This window comes from Poecilia reticulata, linkage group LG9 (assembly GCF_000633615.1).
Source record: "Poecilia reticulata strain Guanapo linkage group LG9, Guppy_female_1.0+MT, whole genome shotgun sequence".
Lineage (NCBI taxonomy): Eukaryota > Metazoa > Chordata > Actinopteri > Cyprinodontiformes > Poeciliidae > Poecilia > Poecilia reticulata.
This window is the reverse complement of record NC_024339.1, coordinates 16,961,925-16,978,626: the sequence shown is the minus strand read 5'-3', so window position 1 is coordinate 16,978,626 and position 16,702 is coordinate 16,961,925. Positions and strand designations below refer to the sequence as shown.

The following is a 16,702-nucleotide window of genomic DNA, read 5'->3' as shown; positions in this document are numbered from 1 at the left end:
TATTTTGCTGTTATTTAGGTGATATTTACAAGTGTGTTTTTGAAAAGTGATTTTATTCTGAGTCGTTAAACGGTTTGACCTGAAACTGAAACCTTCCTACTGTGGCTCTTCCATCCTGTTGTTACCCAACTGTCCTGATGTTGCTCTACTTATGTTATAGGATCAACCCTTTGCAATGGGATCCAGTTGACCATGGTCCAGAAAGTCCCCAGATCTTAATGGCCTTTAGAAACTTTTTGAGAGTTTTTATAAATTTAATCTATTTTTTTTTTTCAATAAAGGCCTTTGATATGAAAATGAGCTTGTGAGCTATTAAAGATTGTAATACTGATTAATATAAAAAGGATGACCCAAACATCTTTTAAACACAGAAGTAGTAAAGTTTATAAAAGCTAAAAAATAAATACATTTCTCTCCAGTAAATCCCTTATGACTTTGCGTTTCGATTTCTATTCTCCTAAAACAGTGCACCCTTTGTTTCCACCCTAAAATTATTACGTCATTTTGGCGCCTCTGGGCCTTTTCCGTTCCCTTTAAAGTAGAAAAAAAAACATGTAATAACATAAACAGACTCCTAAACGCGGGAAGGAGCCATCTGCTGCATAAAGTTAACCGCTCTTCTTTCTGATTGGCTATGTTGCACGCCCTGTTCATCCTCATTGGCCAAAATCGGTGTCAACTTACAAGAGCGCGCGTCAGGTGTTTAAATTCCATTGGCCTGCGCATACCCCAGTGTTTCTCTTTCTGATTGGCTGATGGTGCTGACGCTAACGTCGCTGCTATAGGCTGCCGCTGGCACGTGGGGCTAGATTTCTCCTGCACATTGGATGGCAGACTCCTCAGGCGGGAGTTTGCAACGCGGGACCACACATTTGTGGGCGCAACCGGTCAGTTCAGAGGAGCGGTTCCGGCCGAAAGAGTCTGTTACTCTGTGCTCCCTGCTTGGAAACTTTTAGGATACTCTGTAACAAACAATTTTTTGCGTACCTCTATGGAAATGAAGGACATATTCACCCCAGACTGAAGACCCGCCATTTAGGACTTATTTATTGACTCTTTTTTGTAAACAGACAGCAACTTTTAACTATTTTACCTGCGTTTTTAGGCACGTGTACTATTACTGTACTCACAATGGCTGACAGCAAGCATCCGCACGTCATTTTCTGCAACGACTCACCCAAAAGAGTTTTGGTTTCTGTCATCAAGACTCCAATCAAACCCAGGAAACTGGAGACTCTGACTCCCACAAGTCCAGGTTTCAGCGACTTCATGGTCTACCCTTGGAAATGGGGGGAAAATGCCCACAATGTAACCCTGAGCCCGGGCTCGGCGAGCGGGGCCGCATCCCCAACCGGGTCACAGACAGCCAGGGAGGCGGACACAGCTCCGTCTCCTGATCAGATCAAGGTAAACATATTGTTTTTAAATATCTGCCTCAACCCTGCATGATGCTGATTTTTAGATGAGCTAATCCACAGATCTTTATTTGTGTTAGAATTTGATAATGCTGACAAAGCTCTGTTGTCGGAAATTGCAACTAGTAACAACTTGTAACTACATAGGTGTTGTTCAGAGATGCGCAAATCAGCATCTAAAGACAGTGAGTGAACCCTAAGCCCAGTAAGGAAGGGGTTAAAATCTGTGTTTTTTTTTTATTTATTATTTATGCTTGAATGTAGAGAAGATGGAGAGTCATTTAAAAAACGCCCGCGCATTAGGGCGTGACATGCTGGATTTTAAACCCTGCAGCTGCTCTGAAACATGACGTGAGGCCGCGCGCCAAAAATGTAACCGGAAGTGAAAGAGTTACAATGTAACTAGTACGATTTACACTAACTGACATAATAACTGATATGTTACAATAAGTTTTCTCTTTTATTGTATTTTTTTTCTTCTTTTTTTTTATGTTGGCTGTGTTTATGGGGATAAAGTTGATAAAAAGCGGGGTATTTTGCAGTAAATTCTGACGTTTTAATGGATCAACTTGTGATTCCGCAGCCTTTTTACGTCATATTTAAATATATTCTGAATACACTGCTGCAACTTGAGTTTTATTTTTTCTATTTTATTCACTGGTGGTAAAATCTTTTTTTCTTGTAGCCCATTCAAAGGATAGGACTGAAATAGAATGACCTCTTTAACAACGTCTAAAACGTTGCTAAGATAAAAATGTTATTGCAGTTGGTGTCACTGCAGATTTTGGATCCTGGCACTACTTAAACTGGCATTTGAGAGGTTAAAAAAAAATCCAGAAACCTCATGAATATTTATGTGTGTCGAAGGCTGGTGTTGAAAATGGAACTAATTAAATATATGCTGGTATAATATGTATACAAAAATACTTAACTGAGCATTTTTGGCTTCTAAGCCATTTCACAAAATGAATGAGCCTGCATCACTAAGATACTTTGTCCTGTATGATTATGTTATGTTTCTTGCATGGAGCCACATTACAACAAATTTCAACTTTACAAACGAGTTCAATTCATATGCAGATACATAGAAATCAGTCCAAATTAAACTATTAACTAGCCACGTTCGGAATCCTAATTATAATAGAACACAGTCAAAGTTAATAGATCATGTATTACAAATTACTAGAAAGCCAAGAAGTTTGGCTAAATGCGTCTGTGTTTCCAACAGTATGAACAAGCATGTGGCGACGGGGGGAAGGAATGACTGCATTACAACAGCCAGAAACCTCCAGCAGATCCAGGAAGAACTGGAGTAGACATACCACTAGTGGTTGAGAGCAGAAGCACAAAAACACAGGAGTATTTTCTACAGGAATGAAAGAGAGCAAACAAAGTTAAAGGCATCAATAGCTCTATTATCAGCTCTGTCTAGGAGAGAAATAGACCAGAGAGCTAAGCCAATAGAATTGGTTAAATGTCATTGTTATTAGCAGCAGTAGTTCAGTGGATGACCCTGTCCAGGGCTAAGAGACTGAAAAATCAGGACATTACATGGTACTGTTCTGCTGTAATGAGCTTCATCCAGCTTTGTCCGTGCTGAAGATCAGATTTTATCTGGTTGTCAGGATGGTATCCGGAGAGGCCGGCCCCGAGCAGACACGGTGCGGGAGCTGATAAGCGAGGGCGAGACCTCCTCCAGCCGGATCCGATGCAACATCTGCAACCGGGTGTTCCCCAGAGAGAAGTCCCTGCAGGCTCATAAGAGAACACACACAGGTGGGTGTGACAGATGCAGCGCTGGTAGATGGAGATGTCGGATGCAAACATGTTTTAAATGGCGGCATGAATTGATGGATGTAATAAATGCAGGGGATTAATAGTCCAATATGAAAACACGTTTTCTTTTTTAACTTAACTGTAATCTCAATTTTTCTTCACTAGCTCTGATGGATGATCAGCAGGTCAAATGCTTAAAAAAGAAGCAAAATATTTTCTCTTTATTCATTAAAAGCATCAAAATTTGAGAACCTTCATAATATTTGGTTTACCAATGGGATGAAATTGATCCATATCAGCTAAAAGTTAAAGCTCAATGCATTCACAAATGGGAAATATATTTTTAATACTTTAATTTACTACTGGATTAATGATTAATATCTCTATCAAGATACCTATAGCACATCTGGTCTTGTGCTAAAGTCCTTAAGGGAGAAAAATCAAAAGGTCGAACCTGAACAAAGATCTTTATTGGTGAAGGAAAAAAACCGGATTGGTGCACCTTTAGCTATTTCACACTTTTAGACAAAAGATATTTCAGCTTGCAGAGAATGTCACGCATTCATTTGAATCAGATGTTCTGGAACAGAGACGCATCCAAAATATGCAGGCAGAGGTCCCTGAGGACCGGAATTGAGAAACACTGCTCTAGATCAAACTCAAAAGTTGTGAAACTTCCCTTTACTGCAATGCTGCATCAGCAGCCAAGGAGGAGTGTTATTTTAGGATTTATGCAACTTTTTTATAATGCAATGCATTTAGATGCTCTTATGTCCTACATGTTACAAATCTGAGTCTTTAATTTGGAACTCTGTCTTTGCTTTTCTACCAGGAAATATTTCTTGGCTTGTGTAAAAGTGAAAGTGTATGTGTACTGAAAATGGGAAAACATTTTTTCTTCATTTATTTATTCTTTTTCTCCCATCTAGGAGAGAGACCCTATCTGTGCGACTACCCTAACTGCGGGAAGGCGTTTGTCCAGAGCGGTCAGCTGAAGACTCACCAGCGGCTCCACACCGGCGAAAAGCCATTTGTCTGCTCAGAGAAAGGTGAGTCAGACATACTTTAAAAAGTAGAAGAAGATTAACGCATTCATCTGTAGGTTATTTAAATCAAGCCCAGACTTTTTCATACTTTCACTTTTAGTCACCTCTCGGTACTTTCCAGTGTTATTAAAGGGGGGGTCAGTTGGAGCATTTGGAAAGTACCTGAAAACACAACATGAGTAAATACTGCGAGTCTGATTAATACAGAGATGGACTTTATTTACTATTATTACCATCTTTAATTCTTCCCATATAAAATCAGTGCTTTCATAGGACTGTAGATGTGTTTATTCATGTCTCTTTTTTTTTCCTGCATGCAGGATGTGGCAGTCGGTTCACCCATGCAAACCGTCACTGCTCCAAGCATCCTTTCTCTCGTCTGAACAGAGAAGAACCGAAGGCGGGTCTGGGAAAGGCTCAGTCTGTGGATAACAAGGCAGTGGCAGAGTGGCTGGCTAAGTGAGTAAAGTCCCTCTACAGAAACTGAGCAGAAAAACAGTTTCAGGTTGACCACCTTTGATGGTGTAAAACACAAAAGTTGCTTCGAGGAGCTTAATAGTCTCTCTCAAAGTACTGCCTCTGTGTCCACTAATAATTATTAGTATTAGTCTTAGTTTTGAAACAAGAATTTGCTTAAATTCATTTTTAATCAACACAGATATCATGATTTGACTCCCCAGCATTTTATTCTTCAGCTCTGAAACACAGTCTCTGTTTGAAAGTCATTTTTAATCCAGTTAATGCTTCAGTTCCAGTCAGACTCTGGATCTTTCACACCTCGATTTAGTGCCCAAGACCTGCCATCTTGTCCCTGATATACGAGTTTATTTTTTTATTGTAATCAAGTGTTTTTCTATTAATTATGGAGATACATAGCTCTAAAAACTCTCAAATTTTACACAATTAAATTCAGTTGTGAACAGTGAATCTCCAACTAGACTCGTTTTCAGTATTTGCCAATTTTTCAGTGGAACATATCTCTAAATTATGTGCTTACCTTTGGATTTTTCCTTAGAGCAAATCTAAAATATTTCAAAGAAAATGCATCTTGGTAAGCTGTGTTACCTAGATCTAATGCTACTGGACACTCTATTGCTAAGAAAGATTCATGTTAAATGTTTGAACTATTAAAATAGGCTGTTGTATGTAGTTTTATTGGAGGTTCGAAGTATTGGTGGATTTTAGAAATTTGCAGTTTGAATTTGAATCTGAAAACACTTCATGTTGATTTTGATTCTTACTCTGGTTTTTTTTTAAATGGTGGATTAAAAATCCACCATTTAATGTCGGTACATGTTTATTTATTGGAATCAGAAAACACATTTTAGTTCAATAGGTTTTGCATATGGTATTGCAATGGCTTCTGGCTGTTTTTGTCCAGGGCAATGTATAACTAAACAAAAAAACATTCATAGCAGTGGTGTTTTTTTGCATAAATCATGTCCTGGGCAGGCCACTCAATTTTGTGTTTTTGTTTTTTTAAATTGCTTTTCAAGAATCTATCATCAAAACAAAGTATTGGGTTCAGGTTCACCAGAAAAAGTCTTTACAGTTGTGCTAAATAAGATGCTGCTGTGTTTACGCTGTGAGCATCCGTTTTCCATTGACTTGGATGTGCAAATAAGCAACAGAAAAGCTATTCAAGATGCAACAGACAGATTGGATTTACGTTTTGTTTGTGCTTGTTCCGTACACAGAGGTTGTGTCGCCCTGGGCAGCAGCCTGTATCAAAACCTATCAACTCTGCAGATGCTCTGCCACATTTAGATTATAACATAATCCTTAATCCTCCAGGTACTGGCAAACCCGCGAGCAGCGTGCTCCTACAACCACCAAGATGAAGCCGCAGGGCAAGGCGAGCACGGAGGACCAGGAGCAGCAGGATCCCATGGAGTTCCTCCACTCTGACGAGGAGAACGGAGAGGAGCCGGAGGCCATGGAGGAGGAGAAGGGTAACCAGGGCGGGGCGGCCAAGCGGCGCCTTCAGGAGCAGAGAGAGCGTCTCCACGGCGCCCTGGCCCTCATTGAGTTGGCCAACAACCTGTCGCCCTGAGCTCCCCCGCCCTCTGACCCGACCTCCTCCTCTAATCCGCCTTCCTGCAGAACGTGCTGTAGCTAAAAGTTCTTCATAAACGCAGATCAATGCCTAGTTTAGTTGTAAAACCAGACTTTGAGAAAGAATCGGACTTGGCCTGAGATCCGTGTTAAAGCACAGAATCACCCCCTCCCTCTCAGCACCAGGAAGGCACAAGCTAAAGCACCTTACTCAGCTTCCATTTTAACCTTTTGGCTGCTATGAACGTAGGTTTGACAACATGAAGAATGTCTCTTTCCTCTGCCTTCTGAAGGCAAAGGAAGAATACCTATTATGTTTTAATTTGATTTTGTTTTGCACTTTGGTAACGAGTTTTTAAGTATATTGTGGGAATAAGTGTATGACTGATGTATATATATGTGTGGATTAAGCTCACATGGACCGAATGATACAGGGTGTGGTCACAGATCCAGCTGTCAGATGGCCCAGATGAACTGAGAAAGCTGAAGTGAAATAGTTTTAGCCTCACTGTTACTACTCTGTTCACAAACCGGGCGAGCAGCGACAAAACGAAGCACATGACAGCCAATCATTGCAAGCGTAATCCAGAAGTCTGATCATGCAGAAGGTCTTAAAAACCATAAAAAGAAACAAACAAACAAACAAAAAACTCAGCCCCTAAATGCTGCCATGTTCTGCAGAACCAACAAAGTAGTTGACCATATTCTGTGTTCAGGACTTTATGGATTCATAGTTTCTGTTAACAATCCAGTTTTTCTTGTCACAACTAGGCATGGGCCAGTTAGCACCAGAAAGGTTTTTAAAAAATTCCAGTGTCAAAAACAAAAAACGCTTCAGTTTGCCATCACACTTTCTCTGCAGAGTGAAGTTTTTAAAATGGGATTTTCTTCAGTTGTGTGGATTATGCACACTGCTAATCAGCTGGCTGAAAAAAGGCTCTTAGATTTTTTTCTCTTCTGGCATGTAAAAAAAAAAGAAGCAAATTCTGTTATTTGGAAGTATTAAAAAAAAACTCCTCTTGTGTTTTAGGATTGTACCATTTTAAAACCACAGAAAGTGCCAATGTGAGCGAGAATAGCCTGCTGCCTGTTCGGAGTCTAAAGCATGGCATCGTTTTCCTCTCTTCCTTAAAAGAAAGGCTATTTTGGTCGTTTGTAAAGATTTCCCATCACAAATGACACAAGGAGTTGTGTTATTTAAGGAAAGAGCAACTACAACAATAAGGCAATGCCACTTTAATGGAAAGGAAAAGCTGACAGGCTGTAAGTTTTCTCAGGGCAGTGTGTAAGCACACCTTTCACCCCTACCTGATGCTGCACACTGCTAGTTAACTGGCTGAAAGAAAAGGATTGCACTTATTTCTTTTCCTGAATAGTTTGACCAGTTAGCCAGATATTAGCTTTTACTTCTATCTTAACTGCTACTGTGTTTTATCTTGTGTCTTTAGATTAACAATTTAAAAAAGGGAGACAGTCAGTAGCTTAAGTAATAATTGTTTTTCTTTTTATGCAGTAAATTAGGTCACATTATTCATTTAGTTTAAATACCATAGTATTTTTATTTAGGATTTCTTTACAGTACTAATCTAAATGTTGGCCCATGTCTAGTGACAAGAGAAAGCCTGCAGGCGAAAAGTCGTTTTCCATTCATGGATCGTCGTCTTTTATATTAAAAGCTGACAGACCAGATGTTGATACTGACATGGCATCATAACAGTGTGACAATTCTGTCATCTCATTTTAATTTTTCGATATTTATTTCACTTCCTTTTTACAATTTTATTTTATTTTTTTAAATTTCCGACATCTTGTTCGAATAGTCGAGTGCTGGAATCATAATTTAAAAGTGTGACATAATCCCAAAGTTTGTAAAACATCAAAGTCACAATGAAGCACTTACCGCCCGGAGAGGCTCGGATTAAGCTTGCAATGCAGTAAAGATTTGATTTATTGTTTGTTCTGGAAATGGTTTGTATTTTTCATAAACTGATTTGAGTGTTGCTGGGTGGGTTTGGATTTGTTTTCCCCTCTTTTTTTTTGTAATTTTATCAATGCGACACTACATCGTTTAACACTGTACGAAGCCCCTCATGATGTTCTGCCTCTGTTTGGTTTAATCTAGCTGTGCCCTTTCAATCTGGTCTGCAAATTACCTTTTAAAGAGGCAAAATAATAATCCAAAAGAAGAAAAACCCAAATGATTTAATGAACCCAATGATAATATATTTGGAAGAGCTTCAACCCCTTAGTCTGTTTGGTGGTTTGAGTAAATTAAGGCATTTAATATATATAAATATAGTGTTTTTTTAGAAGATGAGTATGCACACTATTTACAGAAAGCTTTGAAGTTTAATTTTAGTTTCTTTTTGTTTTTCTGCTTCTAACATCCTTCAGCAGTGTTCGTGTTTGACAGTATAGGGTGCTCCTGCTTGCTGGTAGATGTTTTTATTTACTCTCGACAGGCTGTCCACACTGTTATCTCATTGTTGATCATCAATAAACATTCACTGAATCTGACAGACGTGTTTGTGGCAATTTCTGTTTATTTGGTGTCGGTTTAAAATGTGAATTAAATAGCATTAGGAATGAGTGTTAATAGATCTGTTCTTGGTGTAAAACGAGAGACACAACACGGTGCTGAATTAATGAAATGCTTCAATTTGAAGCAGGATAAGGCCACCTGGTGGCTGAAGGTTTCCTCTTTTTCTCAGTCCTTCCTTGATAAATCCTCAGGAATGAGAATCTTCTGCTGTTCAGTTCCTTCTGCATTACCTCCGGGTGGTTGGCTGCTGTTGAAGGTGAGGTATGAGTAGACTAATCCTCCTGACATGCTGCAAAGAAAATGACAAGTAGGAGTAAAATGATACAAACATTTTCTGTGGGGTGCATTGCATAAGGCCCCTACACAGCCTTGAAAATGACTTTTCCAGGTTCAGATGAGTAGAGAAAATGCTCGAGTTTCCAGAATCTATTATAAAGCGGGGGTTTTTAATGTTTATCCATATCCAAATAATATTTATCCTCCATTTTAAGTCAAACTCATGGATCAGTCTGGTTGTTAAGTATCTGATTGAGAACAGTCGTTATTTGTCTTCTCATTCTAAAGTCCAAAAGGGCTTTTTGTGCTCCAGACCAGGGCGTCTATGCAGCTCTTCATCTCCATTTGAGAACGGTACAAATTATATTTACGTTGGGTTGCCTCTGACTTGTGTCATGTACTTCTCAGTGAGAAAAAAACCAGAACAAACAGCATATAGTAAAAATGATACACATATATGTTGTTTGGAATGTGGTTTCTCGGTTTTGTTTTTTTCTCTTTCTACAAGTCTAGAAACAGACTTCCAAGGTGTGTTGACTTGTGTTTTCTCTACTCCTTTCCTTTCTTTTTCCCTCTTTGTCCATTAGATTTGAAAAACATTTAGTGAAGTTTTGTATATATATATATATGTATGTATCTCAAGTGGAGCATCAAGGCTCTGCTTGTGAAAAGTAAATCTTTTGGGCTCAGACAACAATTTTGTGTTAAAAATAAAAGAAAAGCAGAAATTTATTTTGAGATGCATTTTCACAAAATCAGACCACTGTCTTCATTCCATTAAAAATTTTTGAGTGTTTTTCTGTTGATTATGTAGGTAAAAACACAAAAATGTCCCAATAAAATGTGTTTTTCCTTTATTCATTTTGATGCCCAGCAACTGTTTTAAAGTTGACAGTGTTGGATCTTGTGGACACGTCCAGAACAGAGTTTTAACATGTAAGCTGCGGTTCTTAAACACAGTAAATTCTGCTTTAAAGAAAATATTCTGTGTGATCTACATAATGCAGATTTTTCACAGGTAGCTGATCTGAGTCAGCAAAAAAAAAAGTAAAAAATTAAAGGAGCCCTTTATCACTTTGCCAAATTGAAAACCAACTTTAGCTTTGTGTTGTGTAATGATTTGTGCGATGGTTTGTGGGACATGCAGAGAATAGAACTTTATTTTGCAAATGTTCTCTCAGATTTCCAAACTGTTATAAAAACTGCAACATAAATTTGAGAAATTGAGTGTGGAAAATTGACCTTTGCCAAGATAAATCCAGAAAATATATCTAAAAGATTTCATTTATGCAGAAGAGATCTGGTTGAAAGACGGCATCGGACTGGGATTCATAGACAACTTCATTTGTTTGAGTAAAAGCTTAGGCTTCGTGTGGTATTCTATTTCTATTAATGGGAATTATGACACCAACAGAAAAACGAAGCCATAGTAAAATCCTCACCAAATGCTGAGGCCGAGGAAGTTGATCCATGAGAACATGTAGTCTCCACCCACAAAGATGCCGATGTAAGCTACGGCCACGTTCTGAGGAGGGAGATCAAATGACAACCAACTAATCGAAAAAACCTGTAAAATTTTTTCTTTCTTTCATTTGACAGTAAACATGAAAAGCCTGGAGGACTTGGAAGTTGAGCAGTTTGAAATAACGGGTTGAGATCTCAGTTTCCTGCTCCGTGTGAAGTCGTGTCATCACTTCAAAAGCTTCTCATCAGCTTGCTCTTACCTTTATGGCCCCTACAACTGTAGTTGTAAGTGCTGAGTTATAATAGCTGCAGAGGATTATGGAGTACATCAATACAAATCTGATGAAAAAAAAAAAAACAGACAAGTTTACAAGTTTGTCGATGCAGCAAAGGACTGACTGTGACTAAATGGGTTGGATTGTGTTGCTGTAACATACCCCATGAAGCAGGACAAAAGGAAGCATAAAATAAATGCAACATTGCTCCAGTTTTCAAATGAGAGAGCCTGGGGATGAAAACACAAACAGTGGCAAAATGAGAAAAAAACCCTCTATTTTGGGCTACAAATGCAACTAATCAATAGTATTGTTTTGTACCTTGTGTAAATCTCCAGTGAACGCACTGGCCAAGAGAGTGGGGAGGACGATGATGAGCGAATTGTAAAATAAGACGCCGTACTTCCCAAGGCTCTGTGCAGAAACAGGAGGAAAGACGAGGTGATTGAAAATGTTGTTTTAATACCCAGGTAACTTCACTTTTGTCAGAAACAGTTAAGCCCAAATTTATTCAGACCACTGGCAGATTTAGATGTGAAACTATTTTTATTTCACCAAAAAGTTTGTTCCTGATTGAAAATAATGCAGGAATCTCCCAAAAGAGAATAAGACAATCAACTTTGAATAAATCTTAAGAAAAAACAAAAACGTTTTATTCTCCTTTCAAGAAAAAATGGCAAATTTGTCCACAGATTATTGGAATATAATCTTTTTTTGCAGCAATGGAATCAGGAATTTTCCAGACCATCCAGAACAGATTTGGACCCGTTAACATAAAGACAATGATGATCTGAAGGACGATGGATCCATCAGATTTTTCTGGTTTTTTCCCCCCATTTTTTTTTTTTAAGTCATAATTTTCAGATACTATTCATCTGCTTTGGATATTGCATTTTTGAACACTGCTCAATTCACAGTCAGTCGGATATAATAAGTAACTGAAAAATGAATATAAAGTTCAAAGAAAACATTTGACAGACCTTCAAAAGCCACAGGAAACAAAAAAATAAAGAGATTAGAAGAGAATTTCTAAGCAAAAGTCTAATGAAATTAGAGTTGGTTTAAAACTTGTGCCTTTTTAAAAATCCTTTTAATCAAGTAAGTAACTTAAAATAACACACATGGGTATTAAATCAATACTATGCAGCCTGTGGGGTAAATGGTACCTGATCACCAAGTTTCTTCTTGGTGTAAACACCAGAGGCTGCAGTGAAGGCATCGTTCAGCAGAATGAAAGTGTAGGCCTCCACGTCAAAGGCCAGGTCAGAACTGACACGCACAAAAAGAAAAGTCAGAAAAATCCAACAATCTGCACCACAACCAGATTACAAACATTTAATCTGTAAAACAAAGAAATTATATGAGAGAAAGTCTGTACCTTGCAGCCACCATGGCCCCAAAGACTATCGTCACAACACTGCAAATTACACGTCTAGAAAAAGTTTTTCTGAAAAAACAAAAACAAAAATAAACCTCTTTTAACACAACTAATCAGTTTTTTTTCCTACTCAAAGTTTTTAGAGAGTTCTCACCTTAATAAATAAGCTTCCAAGATCATTGTCATCAATATAGTGAATTTCCGTAGCACTGTAAACATGGGTAAACTGAAAAAGAGGTGTTTAAGAGTGATCACTGTGTGCTAAAATCTAATAAATATAAAAATGCAAAGGCATTCTTCAAATAAGATGGATTAAAACCTGAGCTTTTTGGTGCTTGCCAGTCCTGTCACATGGTTTCCAACATACAACAACGGTAGAGGGAAAATCTGTAAAAAATAAAATCCTAGATTAAAGCGTTTAAGCATACTTTAAAGTGGTGTGTTTTTATTTTTTACTAAGAAGCACTGATAGAGCTGGATAACGAGGTACAGACATTCACAACATCATTTCACTAAAACAGTTATAACAAATATGGTACAATTGCATTTAATTCTCAGCAGAATGACTCAAAGAAGCAGTAATGTATTTGTAGATCCATTTGTCGTAGAAAGAACATATTTTCTTTAGAATCTCAACATTCCAAGGTAGAAAAGATATCCATCATCCTATGTAACATCTAAACTATGTTGTTTTATTTTAAAGGTTGTGCAACATTAGCGGCGCTATACATGCCTTGTTTTTTTCCTGAGGGAAAAATGGCTCAAAACATCAACTTTGTGATTGATGCTTGTACATTATCCTGAAGAATATGTTGATGCTGGGTTTATGACATCAGACCCTCGACTTCAACAGGGGACCCAGGCCCTGAACTAACCACAGATGGTGTGCTGTGATGGATGTCCCATCACAGCATGATGGGAGATCCACCACATCCAAAGTCCTTTCTGTTATGACCAAAACATATTTGTGTCTCATCAATTTGCTCCAGGAAGAATCCGGCTTGTCTAAATGAGCAGCTGGTCTTTGGAGGTGATCTGTGGGTTATCAGCCCGCTGCTACTCCTGGACGTTTCCTGACCCTCCAGACCTGAGTTTAACAGCATCTGTGTCTGTGGTCTGCCGCTTCCTGATTGCATGTGTTACAGTTGAAACTGACAGTTTTAATCTCTGAGATTACCAACTTTCTCCTGAACCACAACCCTGAACAATCTTTGTTTCAGATCTCTCCTGAGTTGGTTTGTTAACCCTCTGATATCACAGGAGTGTCAAAGAGAAGCAAAATGTGTAACTGGCCTGTATTAAATACTTTTCTATGACGTTCAAGGCCAAACTGATGTTACGTGTAATCAGTTTTATTATGTTAAATGCCATCAAATGAGCAAAATCACAAGAGTACCCAAATTCTTACACAGACTGTAAATATTGTTTCACAAAAAACCTTTCTTCATAAACTTGGATGATCCTAGGAATTTAAGACATACCACTGTTATTTTTTTTTTTAGTTGAAAGTATGTTGAATTATTATGAAATCTGAGACAGTCTGCCAGACTTTTTCACATGACTGTAAATTACAACAGTAAACCAGTAACCAGTAAAAAGTAGGGGGAAAAATAATTTGTAAAGTTTTAATGTCCTTGATGACTTCCCAGGGAAGAAAATGAGCAGAGGGTTACAGTTTTTCTTATTGACTTACAGAAACTGGGAACCACTCAGTCAATAGCAAGTTTTTTATTCTCTAATAGATTTTATTTTGGTTTGCGTTTACAGTTTTGTCTGTGATACTTCAGTTTTCAGCCACAGTTTGATAAAAATAAATGTCAGGGAATCAATACAAACTGCATCAAAGCATCTCTGATTCTGGGTCCAATCTTTTACAAGAAGGAAAAAGTGCCTAAGGCATGAAAGGGATGTAATAAGCTACAATGACAAGCAATGGTGAACCGATTGCTGCATTTTGTTGTCCATTATGCAGTGACTGACAGGGACAGCTCCTACTCTTGGTTGCCAGTTGTGTTGCTTGAAAGCCAACATTTGCTTTTGTTTCATATTTTAAATGTTTCTAGGCTTCTTGCAAGCAAAATGTGTCACTTTGATGGTGAGTGATACTCAGTTTGAGTTGACAATAAAAAAAAAACTGGAATAATAAAATTCCTCCTGCTACTTTGTGTTGGTTTAAGTTTGCGGCCGTAAGCCTATTTAAAGTGAGTTAGACAGGTTTGAATAATGTGAACTTAGCTTTAAAGTAAAAAAAAAAAAAAAAGAAAAGAAGAGAAGCTCTTACTTTTAAGACAACGCTCCTGTCAAAGTCCGGGAACTTCACCGTGTTGCTTTTTTTGGCCAAATAAAGGACGACAATCGTAGTAATCATCTAAACAGAGAGAAACATTCGTCTTCGTTTGCCCCGCAGTGGAGAGAAATGAAGCACGAACACCTGCACAACTTACCTGTCCGATTCCTAGAAACAGGTAGGAGGGAAATCTGCAGAGTCACAAGTAGTACATGTGTTACAGAGTAGTTACTTTCGCCCAACAAACTTCCTGTGTGACACTGTGACTCGATGACAGGGCGACAAAAACCCACCTGAAGCTGGTCAGCACGGTTTTGTTCACCACGGTGATCAGAAACGAACTACCGGCGTAAAACAGGGCGGATGACAGCTTCAGGAGTCTGGGATGTTCCGCTGTTTCCCTGCAGACCTCCGCAGACATGTTATAAAATAAAAAAATAAAAAACAAACAACAACAACAACAACAGATAGACACCGTTAACAATTTACAACTGCTGCAGTTGTAAACTGAACGTGTCGTCGCTGGAGTTTGAGTGATTCGTGGGGTGGTTTCAGTTGCTCATTTCCTGGAAAACATTGGCCACATCCGAAAAGGAAGGGGGCAGGTGGGCGGTGCTCACACTGTTACACAATTCAGAGGCGGGAGTCACCGAGGATTAGAAATGAGCTAATAGTACAAATCAGACTCGTGCGGTTTGCCGAAATTAAGATCGGTTGTTTCCTAATAAGTCACTGACACACATGTAAAAAAGTTTGAATGAACAGGACATTAATAAAACACCAGTTCATCCGATAAATACTCAAAACTTAGGAATGTTGGGTATGTTTGCCACTTGATTTATATATTTATCAGTAGTGGGTCTCGATTAAAATCTTTAATCGAGTTAATTTCAGAGTTGCAGTTTTATCGAAAACTATATTTTTGACAAAATAAGCAACATTTTTCATAAAAAAAACCCTTTTGCTGCTAATATATTGAATATTTAGACCTATAAGCTCAATAACAAAAATTATTAATTCTTTTTAATCTGTTATTTAGATTATCCAGCCATCAGATTGGTGCAACGTGATTTCAAGTGTTTCAGGAAGCCCTAGTTATTCATGCAATTTGTTTGAAAAAAAAAATTACTTCCTTAGAAATTAGAATTTTGTTCCTCTTTACTCAGAGATTTGCAAAGTTATTTGTGAAAGCGTTTTGCAGGGCACCTTTCAATTAAACTATAAATTTTAGGGATTGAATTTAAACATTTAGAAAAGTTGAAGTTTTGCACGATGCAGAACCCATCGTCTCATTTCACTAAATGTCTAAAGAGCAGAAAATCTAGAAAGCTTCGGATGAAATCATTTTCCAGACTTATTTTTCTTGAAGGTCCAAGATAGATGTACTGCGTCTAATGCCTGTAATGCTTGTAATGCACAGTGCATCACCCAGTGGTTATATTCTGTTAATATTGCTTCAGCAGAAAGACTTACGCTGTAGAAAACAAATAATTTATTCAATTCAAAAAACATTTCTTGTTCTTTTCTTACCTCCTCAGCAAAATGATCAAGAAAGATGAAACTGAAATCTGTAGGACTACTAACTTTTGGCAGTACACAACCACACAAATCATTTACAAACCCAGACACAACCTGCCTTTTTTTTAATAGGGTAGAATATAACAGTGTGTAATTTGTTTTAAACTTGTGCATGCTTTAATTTGTTTTACTTTTATAAAACCAAGTTCTTTTGTTGTAGATTTATAAGTCCTGATAAGTTTTGCTTGTCAGAAAAAAGTACATTTTCAAATGAACTTTTAAGCAGGAGTTAAACATAGTTTTCATTAAGTCCTCATTTATTTTTTTAAGAGTAGATTTTTAATCGGCATGATATATGTTCTAATTTTAAATGTGATGTTTTCATTACTTATAAGTGGAAAATCATCATCAATAACAGAAATTAATCTATAACATTGATTATTTTTGTTTAGTAAGACCACAAAATTTCTATTACAGAAACAATTTTAATAATTTGCACAGTCAAGTCTAAAAGAAGCTAAAAGAAAGTTTAGCACAATATCCAAATAAGACTACCTCATGTTACATCCTGTTAAAAGTGCAGCTGTGTGTTTGCATAGAATGAGTACTGCATGTGGGTGTGGTGTGTGTGTGTGGGTGTGTGTGCGCGCGAATGAATACATGTAAAGAT

The 16,702-nt window shown here is 37.8% G+C and overlaps 2 protein-coding genes across 2 annotated transcripts; one reads left to right on the top strand and one right to left on the bottom strand.

Moving 5' to 3' along the window:
- The first annotated feature begins 813 nt into the window (after nt 1-813).
- znf367 (zinc finger protein 367) lies at nt 814-8,292 on the top strand. Its single transcript, XM_008418309.2, has 5 exons — nt 814-1,407; nt 3,041-3,191; nt 4,121-4,240; nt 4,558-4,696; nt 6,032-8,292. Exons 1-5 carry the CDS (start codon nt 1,132-1,134, stop codon nt 6,288-6,290), a joined length of 945 nt encoding a protein of 314 aa, XP_008416531.1. The 5' UTR covers nt 814-1,131; the 3' UTR covers nt 6,291-8,292.
- Nucleotides 8,293-8,811: 519 nt separating this feature from the next.
- On the bottom strand, nt 8,812-15,089 carry slc35d2 (solute carrier family 35 member D2). The gene is made up of 12 exons (XM_008418308.2): nt 14,808-15,089; nt 14,672-14,705; nt 14,509-14,595; nt 12,547-12,614; nt 12,382-12,453; nt 12,228-12,296; nt 12,016-12,118; nt 11,171-11,263; nt 11,012-11,079; nt 10,835-10,913; nt 10,553-10,635; nt 8,812-9,123 (listed from the first exon to the last, which is right to left on the bottom strand). The coding sequence occupies exons 1-12, from the start codon at nt 14,933-14,935 to the stop codon at nt 9,000-9,002; spliced, it is 1,008 nt and encodes a 335-aa protein (XP_008416530.1). The 5' UTR covers nt 14,936-15,089; the 3' UTR covers nt 8,812-8,999.
- Nucleotides 15,090-16,702: the final 1,613 nt, after the last annotated feature.

Coding starts and splice junctions, on each gene's coding strand:
- znf367 (XM_008418309.2), top strand. CDS start 1,132: ATGGCTGACAGCAAGCATCCGCACGTCATTTTCTGCAACGACTCACCC. Junction 1,408..3,040: donor CGTCTCCTGATCAGATCAAG/GTAAACATATTG, acceptor TCTGGTTGTCAG/GATGGTATCCGGAGAGGCCG. Junction 3,192..4,120: donor TCATAAGAGAACACACACAG/GTGGGTGTGACA, acceptor TCTCCCATCTAG/GAGAGAGACCCTATCTGTGC.
- slc35d2 (XM_008418308.2), bottom strand. CDS start 14,935: ATGTCTGCGGAGGTCTGCAGGGAAACAGCGGAACATCCCAGACTCCTG. Junction 14,596..14,671: donor TGTTTCTAGGAATCGGACAG/GTAAGTTGTGCA, acceptor CTCTCTGTTTAG/ATGATTACTACGATTGTCGT. Junction 12,119..12,227: donor GGGGCCATGGTGGCTGCAAG/GTACAGACTTTC, acceptor TGTGCGTGTCAG/TTCTGACCTGGCCTTTGACG.